At 47.0% G+C, this 13,159-nt stretch overlaps 1 protein-coding gene across 1 annotated transcript in view; it reads right to left on the bottom strand.

Moving 5' to 3' along the window:
• The window catches only part of LOC311236396 (kinesin-like protein KIF2A), a 58,180-nt gene that overhangs the window by 26,776 nt on the left and 18,245 nt on the right, over positions 1-13,159 (bottom strand). The window contains exons 4-7 of the mRNA XM_084324068.1: positions 11,778-11,823; positions 11,133-11,252; positions 8,880-8,980; positions 7,257-7,352 (exon numbers count right to left, since the gene is read on the bottom strand). Of these exons, the coding sequence (XP_084180194.1) occupies positions 7,257-7,352; positions 8,880-8,980; positions 11,133-11,252; positions 11,778-11,823 (363 nt within the window). The remainder of the gene's footprint in view (positions 1-7,256; positions 7,353-8,879; positions 8,981-11,132; positions 11,253-11,777; positions 11,824-13,159) is intronic.

Genomic DNA, 13,159 nt, shown 5'->3' with positions numbered 1-13,159 from the left:
TCTGCTGTTCTGGTACCCTGAGGGACTTGGGCTTTTTTCAGGGGGAAAAATGCCAGGTCGGTCTGGGTGTCACAGGGTTAAGCGCTATGGAGACCCTGGTTGGGTATGTTTTTACTCAGCACTGTCGTCATGGCTTACAGCCATGCCATTCTGTACGCGCTCGATCTCGTCGGATCTCGGCCGCTACACAGGTTGGTCCTGGTTAGTACTTGGTTGGGAGACCGCCGGGGAATACCAGGTACGGTGTGCTTAGGGGCTGGTTCTCCATTGTTTTTCGCTCCTCTCTCACGCATGGCGAAGAGGGGCCTGTGGGGGTGGTTTTTTGACCTCCTCTGGTGACCCTGTGCTTCCCGTACCGCCAGGCCCGGTCCGAAGTGATGTTTGCGACCCGTAGGCCTGGGTTAACCCTTTTTGGAAACTGAAACACTTGTACTGCGGTATAGCCGGTGTATACCCGCAGGTGTGTTTTGGAGTTTTTTCTTGAGGGGTTATAGGAACAACCACCGCATTGGGTAACACCGAGGTGGTTGATTCCCTGGTGTGTTGGAGCAGTGTCAACTCCCGGGTTCACCGGTTGAGGGTGCCCCTGCACGTTCATGACGTCTGCCAATCGTGTCAGCCTTCTCTGCCTCGACCCCTCTGGGTGGGGGTTGTTAAATGGAGGCTTGGTCATGCAACACCGCCAGCTTACGCTCCTTCCGCCGGGGCGGCTGTGTTCAGCTGTCCCCTCTGGCGCCTGTCTCGTCCGCAGTCTCCAGGCTAGGGTTAACAGCCTGTTGCCTGGTTTTTCCCCGGTGCGCTGCCTGCTTCCGTTGGTTAACCTTTTTTGTGTGCTTACGGCCATGCTGACTGCCTATTCTGCAGGGTCAGTGTGCCAGGCGGTGTACTATTGGGGGGACGGGGCCCGCTCGGCTTACTGGCCTGGTTGGTTCCGCCTGGGAATACCAGGTGCAGTAACTGAGGGGCCTTTGTCCGAATACGCTGGCGATGTGGGGGGCGGGGCACTACGTGCCCACCTGGTGGGGTCTTGATGCTGGCATCATGGACTTCTCCGGGCCCCCATTCCAGGGAGTCCAGTCCTTTTGGTGGGTCTGGGTCTTCCTTCGTGCTCCGCTGCTACGGCCTTGCCACGGGGTTGGGTTTGCCCTTGACCCCGTGATTCTGGGGGCAGTAACGAGGTTGTTCCTCCGTTCGTTCCCGGGTGGCATGCGGGTTGTGCGTGTGTGTAGTCGTGGGTCAAGCCACGGTCTGCTCACCCTGTGCGTTGAGTTGCTTGAGTGCCTCTTCGCACGGTCGGGTCCGTCGCCCTCCCGTGACGTCCCTAATAGGGGGGCTACCCTCCATTAGGGGGGGTCGGGGGGGCTCGGCCCTCCCTGTTCTGATGGTTGGGGGGCTGTCAGCGGGGTGTATTTGTCAGCCAAGTGGCTCCGCTTGGCCTCCCTTGTGCAGAAGGCGATGCCAAGCTAAGCCACTAACGATACAGAACGTTAGGTTATGACTATAACCAAGTTCTGTTAGTTAGGGGCGATGCTTGGCATCGGACGCCGCTGCAGCCCTTGTCCTCACCTTGTGGTGAAAGCTTGGGAAGGAGGAGAGCAGGTGACCACACACCTGCTTATGAAGGTAAGCTGATGAGGGGTGTGGTCAGACTAATACTGGTATTAGAGGTACATTTGTGGTTTATTCAGTACGCGTGCACGTACGCGAGATAGTGCAGAAGGCGATGCCAAGCATCGCCCCTAACTAACAGAACTTGGTTATAGTCATAACCTAACGTTTCTTGTACCTGGATAACTGAGTTAGCCGGATAACTTTAGCTGGATAACTGGGTTAGCCGGACTTTCCGATTTCATGTACCTGGATTTTCCAAATCACCATGACAACATATCCAAAAGTTTGAGCCTGGTCGAAAGCAGAGTTCAAGTTCAAGTTAGCCTGAACTATCGCCACGCCCCCGCAAAGAAGTGACAGCCCGTTTCCTGAAACTATTCCCACAGTCTACGATCTGCATTATACCATTCTGAATTACGTTTTTGTGCTCCATTCTTCCAGAGGGGGCTTTTGAAATGTAAAATAGACCCAAAATGCTGATATTAAATTCACTTTGTCCTAAATAATGCACGTTATATATACCGTGGCGACGGTGGCGCTCGCTCATGCGACGTACACATGATGTGGTTATTTTAATTGTAACTGGGATTAAGATGTCTGATGAGATGCGCTGTTTGACGGATTTGAGAAATTGAATGAGCCGTTGACGTCACATGAATGAATGAGGATAAAGAAATAAAACTTCATTCAAAATAAGGGATATTCTAAACACGGGTCTCTCGTTCATTAATGTATAAACAATGAATCTATCCCATCTGGCACAGTGGCCCAGCGGTAGCGCTCATGTCTCCCAACCTAGCGATCCGGGTTCAAATCCCCGTGTTTCCAATATGATTTTTTTGAATATAATATTAATGATTATACGCCAAAGTAGCCTGGTTTTAAGTTAAAATATTATAAATCTACATGCATTGAGGATGTCATTCTTTATATAGCTCTCAACGTGCACCAAATTGAATTATTCCTATATTGCAAAAAGAAGGACCCCGGTCTTGAACCCGGGTCGTCCGTGTGGAAGTCAAAAGAACAACCCGTTGGACCACAGTAGAGATAAGTTAAACATTGACTATACATCAATCAATGGGCAAGAAAGCCGTCTCGTAATTCTGTATAACAGTTAACTAGTTATTTTCGCTAGCAAGATCTCATTTGATTATTCAATCCAGCAGGCAAGTTTAAAGAAATATAATCTGATTGATTGAGGTAATGAGGGACTTAGAATTAGCCTATAGATAACGCATTTAACTTGTCGGCGAGGCGATTGAGCCTATTGCAATCTGTCAATAAAGTCTTAAATCAATTAATCAATCAATGCCGTTGAGAATCAGGGTCTCTGCCATCGATACGTGCTGGCTTTCCACCTAAAACGGGAGCGCGCATCTAGCCTGACTTGAGCCTGACTCTCAAGTCTGGCTTGAGTTAACGAGACTGAATCCTCCTTTGTGAAACAGGAAAATCCCGGCTTTGAACATCGGGTTAACTGAAGCTGGATAATGGACATGTTGATCGACTTAGTTGAACCACGTACATGAAACAGGGCCCAGCTCCACATTTCAAAGTAAACAATTAGGTGTTTGTTATGGGAACCCGTCTCTTTCCCAGGCTTATGTGCCCATCCTCCCACGTGAACCACACTTTCCGATACAAAATGTACCGTTATCTGTGCGATGCAGAGTCAGGGAGGCCTATATTCTGGTCAACTATGTCCCTGCAACAGTTCCATGTCCTCTCACGAGATTTGATGACAGAATGACACAACCCTTTCCGCTGGCGAGACGACAAACTGGCGCTTGGGAACGTTTGGGACAGGCGGGTGGAGCGCCGCCTACCACTGATGTGTACAATCCAGGCCCTGAGGTGTCAATCACATGGGCTTGGTCAGGAGCTGCTGAAAAGAAAGCTCACCATGGTGGGGTCAGTGAGGAAGAACAAGCCTCAGCTTCCCCCTACACTGGTGTCCACCAGGGGGAGACAGACAGGCACTCACATCGAAGTCTGCTTTCACGACACACACGGTCGTCTTGTGTCATATTTGCCCAAGAAGAACAAGAATGTCATCCTGATGAGCACGCTACACAAAGAGGCCGCTGTCAGTGTCAGCACATAATCCAACATTGTGTAAGAAACTAACACATTCGCCGTGACAAAATCGTTTTGGAATGAGTCGTTATGATGCTTTCAACACATCCATTCGTAAAAAGATTATTGTCCGCCATCTTGGCTTTTCCTGTGAAAAAGTCGAACTGGCGGAGTGATTGTAATTCGGTTGTGGGCGGGTTCTGGGATCACGAGCGTGGGTTATATAAGAAATAACCATGTCTAACTAGACTGTTTCAGCCAATCAGAATCGAGAAATTTGCATGCCATTGTATAAACTAAATTAATCTGGATCCAATAGCTCAAACTAAATCTCTATTTAGCACGTTCAGCACGTTCAGACTCCCAAGAACGTCACAGGAAGTTCTTCATTCCAACAGCCATGAGACGATATAACGCCTCAGTCCTCACTGTGAGCACAGAGTTCCATCTGGGCGGCTGGCCCAGATGGAATAACAGGACGCATACTCAAGTCCTGTGCTAACCAGCTAGCCCCTGTGTTCACCACCATATTTAATCGATCCCTGAAGGAGTCAGTGGTCCCTGCCTGCTTCAAGATGTCTACCATTATCCCGGTACCAAAGAAACCCTCCCCAGCAGGTCTCAATGACTACAGACCGGTGGCACTCACCTCTGTGGCCATGAAATGTTTCGAGAGGCTGGTCAAGGACCACATTTGTGCCTCCCTCCCCAGCGATATGGACCCTATGCAATTTGCATACAGGCCAAACAGGTCCACTGACGATGCGGTCTCCCAAGTACTGCACAGCACCCTCTCTCACCTGGACCGTCAGAAGGGGGGCTATGTGAGACTGTTGTTCATTGACTACAGCTCAGCGTTCAACACCATAGTCCCCACCAGACTGGTGGACAAGCTGATCGGGCTGGGTCTGAGCTCCGCCCTGAGCGCCTGGGTACTGGACTTTCTGAGTGAGAGACCCCAGGCGGTCAGGGTGGGGGGTCAGACCTCCAACACCATCACCCTGAGCATCGGGTCCCCCCAGGGCTGTGTTCTGAGCCCCCTGCTGTACTCACTATACACACACGACTGTGTGGCCAAGTTCAGCTCCAACTCCATAGTGAAGTTCGCAGACGACACGGTGGTGGTGGGGCTGATCTCGGACAACGACGAGAAGGCCTACCGGGAGGAGGTTGAGGTACTGGAACGCTGGTGCCAGGACAACAGCCTGCTCCTGAACATTGGTAAAACCAAGGAGCTGATCGTGGATTATAGGAGAGGACAGCAGGAGACACACACACCACTGATGATTAACGGGGCTACCGTGGACAGGGTGAGCAGCTTTAAGTACCTGGGGGTCCACATCTCAGAGGATATGACATGGACAACACACATAGACACAGTAGTAAAGAAGGCGAAGCAGCGCCTCTACCACCTGAGACAGTTAAGGAAGTTCAGAGTATCGGGGAAGATACTCCAGTCCTTCTACTCAGGAGCTGTAGAGAGCATCTTGACCGGAAACATCACTGCCTGGTATGGAAACAGCACGGCACAGGACAAGAAGGCCCTACAGAGAGTGGTGCGCTCAGCCGAGCGTACCACGGGTATGGCACTACCTCCCCTGCAGGTTCTATACAACAAGAGGTGCAAATCCAAAGCCTGCAGAATAATGAAAGACCCCCACCACCCCAATAACAGCCTGTTCCAGCTGCTGAGGTCAGGCAGACGCCTGCGAACCCCAGCTACTAGGACAGAGAGGCTTAGGCTCAGCTTCTTCCCCCAGGCCATCAGAGCCTTGAACAATGAACATTGAGTGCCACAGAACACTGAACTATCCACACACAAGCACACACACGACACGCACGCTGTGCACGCTCACACACTAGCAGCCACTTTAACACTTTAACATGAGCGGGCACACACTCATGCCGCACACACCCACTTATGGCCAAAAGGAAAGGCCACTTTAAATTAGTATAACAACAGTAACAGTGTATTGCACTACCAAAGCTACCTAGCATGTCCTATATGCTCTGTAAATATTTTTTATGTACAGATACCGAGATGTCACACCATGTTACCTGTTACCTGTTTATTGCACAATGTTGTTTTTATTGGATTCTATTATATGTTGTACCACTGTATTGCACATCGTTGCGGGCAAGACCACCCGCATTTCATTGTATACTTGTATGCCGTGACAAATAAAACTCTTGACTTGACTTGACTTGACTTGTAACAGTACAAATTCTTCCATATCTTCCTGGACTTTTTACATCTACATTTTGACTGTACATTAGGGGTGTAACGGTACACGGAAGACACGGTTTTCCATACGTACCTCGGTTTTGGGGTCACGGTTCGGTACGATTTCGGTACGCAGGAAAACAATATTTATGATTATTACATATTTATAATAATTATTATAATAATAATTATATATATAATTATTTTTTATTAAGTTATACTTAGTTCCACCTAGGCTTGCTGCGGTAGTCAGTCAGTGATAACAGTGTCATTCTGTGTTCAGGAATCCACTTGAGTAAATTAATTGCCTAGACTGCCCCCACCCCCCACCGTTGTATAGTTTCACTTTCACTTCTAGAGTAGATTTTACTTCACGTGACGCAGAGAAAGACTAGAGAAGAGATGCCATGTTACACAACAATGAGAGGATTGATTTATCACTATTTTGGATTTAAACACCGTAGCAGCTCGACTGGAGAGGAGCTCAAAGGACCAGTCCAGAAGAACGTTTGCGTGTTTTTTTTTTCTCGGATCAGCTGGAAAGTAGCGCAGAAGAAAGTTGGTGTGTGTGTGCACGTGCACGTGTGTGTCTTTCCATTGGTTAACATTATTACGTGAACAAGAAAACGATGAACATTTTCAGCCTATTGTATATTATGCTGTGTTACAAACATACTGTATCATTCATGGTTGGTTTTCTTTCAGTGACACCTGTAGGTAAGGGGAGGAGAGGAGGGGAGAAACAGCCGAGTGCAGAGTGCACGTTCATTTGTTCCGTCGGCTTGTTCATGCCTTTACAAGCTTCAAGGTTTTTATTAATCATCTAAATGTGGCAATCCAAGCTTGATATGCGACGTTAAATCAATGACCTTCTGTGTTAAGACTGTTAGTAAGCCAGTGTAAAGTAAAGATATTGAGCATAGATTTGTAAAATGTTCACCTAGTGGTATGTATATACGTGAGCCACGTACCGTAAATTCGCGGGACGAATACATGTACTGTTACACCCCTACTGTACATTACTGTATATTTTGGCTGTATATTTTAGAATGTATATACATATTTTAGAATGTATATTCTTGACTGTATTTCTATTCTACCTAAATGTTTATTGTGAGCGATCTGTAGTACTGTAGTTCCCTCAGGATCAATAAAGTACTTCTATTCTATTCTATTCTATGAGCCCACAAGGTCAGCCACTAATTCACTGTCAATGGACCAACTCCAGTAAGTGTGATAGATATTGCCATAACTGTCCAGGACCAGTGAAATAGGGAGATGTAAACTCTGTTTCAGGGTGGATGTAGGGTTGTGGACAGACCGGGGTAGAAACCAGACGTACCAGGTCAGAGGTGGTCAGCGGCCTGTAGTCCAGACTGGCTCTGAAGTCTTGGATCATACACATGATCTCATAGTTGGGTATCGTGGCGTCCACCTCCTGGAACACAGAACACTACCGTGAGTAAAAAACTGACCTCAGAACAGTTACTGTGAAGGACACTGTGAAGATCAGAACAGTGTGAACAGCACAAATCACAATGGAATCTAATCTTTTTCAATTCAGATTTGGGCCACTTTCATATCTGGTCCTAAATCAGATACAGGTCTGGTTTGTTTTTAATTTGGCCTCCACTGCACAGTTCAGGAGCATGACCAGCCCACACTGGAAACTGATATTGGCCACATATTCATTAGAGATCATGGTGGATTCAGTCTATTTGCTTTGTCTAATTGCAGTGTGTTTGTTTTGTCTACGTGTGTTATTTATAGTTTTTTTTTTTTACGTGTTTTATCAATGTATGGTGTTGAGTGTCAGTCTTCATTCAAACAATATCCGAAGAAAGAAATCATGCTAAATTATGTCTATACTACTATGGACTCAGAGTGTAACACTATGTCCACACTATTTGACGAACAATACCACTTAGCTGCCAGAGATGTGCCCCTCCTGCTGACTTGTTGTTCACAATCTGTAAATCTCTTTGGATAAAAGCATCAGCTTAAACGACTAACTTGTAAATTGAGTGTGAATGTAATGTATATTGTTGTGTTGTCACCATGTAAGTTATTGGACCCCAGGAAGAATAGCTGCTGCTATGCAAAAGATAATGTAGATCTTAACCCTTTCACTGCCACACGACAGAAGGTTAGCCCTTTACTATCACACAACCGACGGCGATGCTCCATCATTAGCATCATTAGCTCCGCAAATGCGGAGCTAATGATGCTAATGATGGAGCATCGCCGTCGGTTGTGTGATAGTAAAGGGCTAACCTTCTGTATTGTCACAGTGAAAGGGTTAACCGGCTGTCGTGTGGCAGTGAAATGGTTAATTTATTATCTTTCTTCCCCTCTTTTTCCCGATTTTTCTCCCATCCCACCCTTCCTGGTTGTTGCATACTTTCCCCTACTGTTGGTCCGGGAGACCGGAGACTGTCACATGCTTTCCTCCGACGCATGTGCAGCCTGCCGGCAGGCCAACCTGGCCGCGCAGGTTCTCACCGGGGAGAGTGTAGCGTGTGGTCGGCCACACTATCTCTCCTTAGTTCCAACCCTTGCTGAGCAGGCGCCCCGACCGAACTGTAGGGGTCGCTGTCCACAACGCCCAGGACCCACCCTTCAGCTTTCCCACCCTCTGATACAGCCAATTGTATCAGTGTGAGAGGCCAGCCAAGCTGATAGCAACGCCGGGAGCTGGATTCGAACAGGCGAATCCAGTGTCTCCCGGTGTTGGTGACGAACGTAATCTCCGTGCGCCACCTGCCCCCCTGGCAGTGAAAGGGTTAATAAAACAAATAAATTAACAGAGAGGTCTAAAGGAGGGTGATGACAGTAGTAGCTTTTTCTGTTATTGCTGTCGCAGCTGTGTGTGTGTGTGTGTGTGTGTGTGTGTGTGTGTGTGTGTGTGTGTGTGTGTGTGTGTGTGTGTGTGTGTGTGTGGGCGTTTACACATGCCCGCCCCCACCGATGCCTTCTTCTCTCTGAGCTCCTGCTGTTGGATCCGCCTCCTCTCTCGCTTCTCCTGCAGCTTCTCCACCTCCTTCACACAGTTGGATTTCTTCCTGGCTGCAGGGGGGAGGGGCAGGGGGGGGGGGGAGGGGAGGGGAGGGGGGGGGGCGGAGAAACACGACCACAGAGAGTTTAATCAATAAACAATGACATCATTCATTCTGAGAGAATGGAGACACTTCAAGTGTCATTCCACAAACATCCACAGCAACCAAAACATTGACTCCTGCGGGGGTTTGGTTTCCCAACGTCAGGGTCGGGGCCCCGTTTGCGGTCCCCCTGGTGTGAAAACGGGACGCCTGAAAAAAAATATTACTGTAATCACTTCTTTCTTATTGTCATTTTGAAATGACGAACTACAGACAACAGCATCTGGACTTTGCAGCAGCCGCTGTGAAAAGCCATGCAGCCTCACTATTAGGTCAAATATATATATGCGCTCAGCTGAGCATACTACGGGTATTGCACTATACCACCCCTGCAGGACTTATATAACAGGAGGTGCAAATCCAGAGCCTGCAGAATTATGAAAGACCCCCACCACCCCAACAACAGCCTGTTCAAGCTGCTGCGGTCAGGCAAGCGCCTACGATCACACGCTGCAAGAACAGAGAGACTCAGACTCAGCTTCTTCCCCCAGGCCATCAGAACACTGAACACTGAACTCTCCACTCACAAATACACATGAGCACACACAGACACACACACACACCACTCATGCGGCAACCGCTAAAAAAAATCACTTTAAACAAAATGTCACTTTAAAAAATAGAATCTTTAAAAACACTTTAAAAGAAGGAGGTACTGTATAGTTTAGATACAGTAAGAGTTAACTTTGTAAATTGTATATTGCATAGTAGTGTATATAAGAACCAGTTTCTCAGGAACCTAGCATGTCTTTTTTTTACCATGCATATCTTGTGTCTCATCTATTTAATTTTTTCTATGCCTATTTTATTCTATTTTATTATTGTATTTTGCACAATCAATGCGTGCAAGACCACCCGCATTTCACTGTATGCCCTGGTATGTATGTGACAAATAAACCTCTTGATTGATATATATATATATATAATTATTTATTTATTTTTAATCGCTGGTAGAGCCGATATTTATTTTAATAGCATATTCCACCTCTGTGAAATGGTCTACATTTTTGATGTTGTAGACTCTACAACATCAAAAAAATCAAAATGTTAGTTTTCAGTGGCGAATTTACTTCTTGTAATTACTTGACCTGCTATAATCCATTATAATCCATCATGGAAAACAGGCTTTTGAACCTCAAGAGATGATTGTAAATAGCAGTGCGAGAACGAGATGATTGTAAATAGCAGAGAGAACATTTCCGCCGTTTTGGCCGCATTGAATTCCTAATAGGTGATGGCGCACCCATTCATTCATTTTGGTTAAAAAAAAACGTAAAAGTCCCATGCGAAAAGAAGAATCAGATTTCACAGGGTTGTAGTCGAGACTCGGGGCAACATTTAGATGCAAGAATCTCGTTGTTGGCTCCTATTTAAGGGGAGCAACCATTTGAATGAAAAACGCAGACGCCATTTTGACAGTAATTTCTCCAACAAAAAACATCAACCAACAAACGCCATTGTGTGGAACAGGGGTCGGCTACAATCTGAGTGGCTGTTTGTTTTACCAGTTGAAGGTGTCGTCTGGGACTTTGGCTTTTTGTGAGGGAAGTGGCACGAAAAAAGGAAGGAGCCGAAACTGCGTTCTCAATATCATTGTGGGCGGAGCTCCCGTTTGATCACATCACACAGCAGAACGTTTGACCTCCCAATTACTCTCTCATTAACAGACCAGCAGATGTGTCTAAAAGTCAAGCCGAGCCAGTGGGCAAAATATGAAAGAGCCTTTCACCCCCCTCCCCCCATCCACCATCACACAGCTGTGTGAGAGCACGACATCACTCTAGTCGCTCTGTCTGCAGCGCTCAGACAGCAGCGTGTCCTCCCTCCACCAGCGAGGAGCCACAGATAAGACGGCTGATGGAGCTATTGATCCTGGGAACGACCCCAGGAGTGCATCACAGTATAGATACTTTACTCACCTGCACCGGAAGGACCAGGGCTCTGCTGTGGCTGCATTATTCAGCGAGATGGACTGTGTGTACATGTTCATTATCATCCTGCTGGACCAGCACCTGTGTGTGTGTTTGTGTGGTGTGTGGTGTGTGTGTGTGTGTGGTTACCATTCTGCTGTTGGAGCAGGGTTTGTTGCTGTGTGGGCTGGGGGGTTATGGCCGGGGGGGGAGGTTCCAGAGCCTGGATCTGCTGGCTGGGTCGAGCCCTGGTGGTCCCTACAGCTGCAGCTGTACAACACAACACACAACAACAGTAACACAATCATTAATACTGTCTAACACACAACAACAGTAAGACAATCATGAATACAGTGTAACCACACAACAGCAGTAACACAATCATTAACACATTGGACGCCAGCAGCAGGGGGGCGCTGATGGCCTTCAGCGCCAGTGCGCTGTTCAATGGATATAGTTTTAGAATGCCAAACTTGCGAGTCCTAAAACTATATTTTATATTATAGCTATGGATCTAATAACGCCGTCGACTCTCAGTGAATTGCTTCTGGTCAACATGCAAAAAACAGATTGTTTTTTCATCCGTACATTTCCGTTTTAAATATGAGTATAGTTTGAGTGATTCAGAGTCATTCCAGGAAGACGAGAAAAGGGCATTTTAGTGTAATCCAGTTATCACGTTGACATTTTTCAGCTGATTATCTAATCATCCTGAAATCAACGCTAGATTATTGGTATTATGTCTCCTCGTGTATACATGAAATGTTGCTTGAACAGCGGGGCGGTCAAACGCACCTTTGTTCTCCCGGATGGGGTTAGGCTGTGTTATTGTTCGTCGGACCTGAAAGAAGTAAAAAGAAAAAAGAAAACAAGAAATAAATTGATAATAATGAATAAATCAATAAAAACAGATTCAAACCCTGCAGCCATGGTGGTGCAATTTACATTTACATTTAGTCATTTAGCTGATGCTTTTTTCCAAAAGCGACTTACAAGTTATGTACAACAATTCAGCAGGAAGGGAAGGGTTCGTCAAACAGTGTTGAACTTCAGTGCTACAGTCTTGAGTGCAGACATATTAGCATAGTAGGTAGTAATATAGACATACATACTACAAGACATGTAGTGAAATGAAGGTGGCCATGCCCGCCTTCGATTGTGCAAAAATACAAATAATAAAATAGAATAGATAATAAAATAGACATGATAAAACAAGTAATACGAATAAAATACAGCTCATAGGGCGGCTAAGTGGCGCAGTGGGCAAGGCGCTCGCCACTAGTGCAGGAGATGCTGGGTTCGAGCCCAGCTCTCTGTATTGCTACCAGCTTGGCTGGCCGTTCATACTAACACAATTGGAAGTATTAGGGGTGGGAAAGCTGGTGGGTGTGTCCTGGTCGTTGTAAACAGCGACTCCCATAGTTCGGTCGGGGCGCCTGCTCAGCGAGGAAAGGATCTAAAGGCCCTCCCATAGTCGAGCAGACTGTACACAGAGCAGACTCCGCGGAGGTCCGTGCGGACTCTTTGAGCTTTTGATCTCAGCGGACGTCCGCGCGTCAGAAAATAGGAGCTTCGCACTTTGCACTCTGCTGTGGGTCTGCTTTGACTCCCTTTGAGTCCGCGCGGACCTCCGCGGAGTCTGCTCTGTGTACAGTCTGCTCGACTATGGGAGGGCCTTAAGGGGGGTTGTGTGATCCTTCCACACGTTACACCCTCTCAGTGAGAGTCCGCGCTGCCAGGTGAAAAGAAGCGGTTGATTGGCTACACGTGTGTCGGAGGAAGCATGTGATAGCCTCCACTCTCCCAGACCGACCGTAGGGGGTAGGTGCGCAGCGACCAGGAAGGGGATTGGGAATTGGCATAACGACTAACATTGGGATGGGAGAAAAAAAAATAAAAATAAAAATACAGCTCATAATATCAGCGGCTGATACCATCATTGGCGTTCGCTTTTGCAGCTGTTGGCTAGCGTTAGCTACCTAGCAACTGTAGCTAGCTAATACGGGCTGTGCTGGCTGGCTACCTTTTAACGTTTAGACTATAACTGAATATAAAAAAAAACTAAAAACAAAAGATTAGTACAACCTCAAAAGGTCTTACAATAACGTCTATGATACTATGATTTTTCCGATTTTTCTCCCATCCCACTGTTAGTCGTTATGCCAATTCCCAACCCC

This window comes from Notolepis coatsorum (genome assembly GCF_963971535.1).
Source record: "Notolepis coatsorum genome assembly, chromosome: 11".
NCBI classification, from domain to species: Eukaryota; Metazoa; Chordata; class Actinopteri; order Aulopiformes; family Paralepididae; genus Notolepis; species Notolepis coatsorum.
The sequence above is the reverse complement of the archived record's forward strand: the minus strand, read 5'-3'. Positions and strand labels throughout refer to the sequence as shown.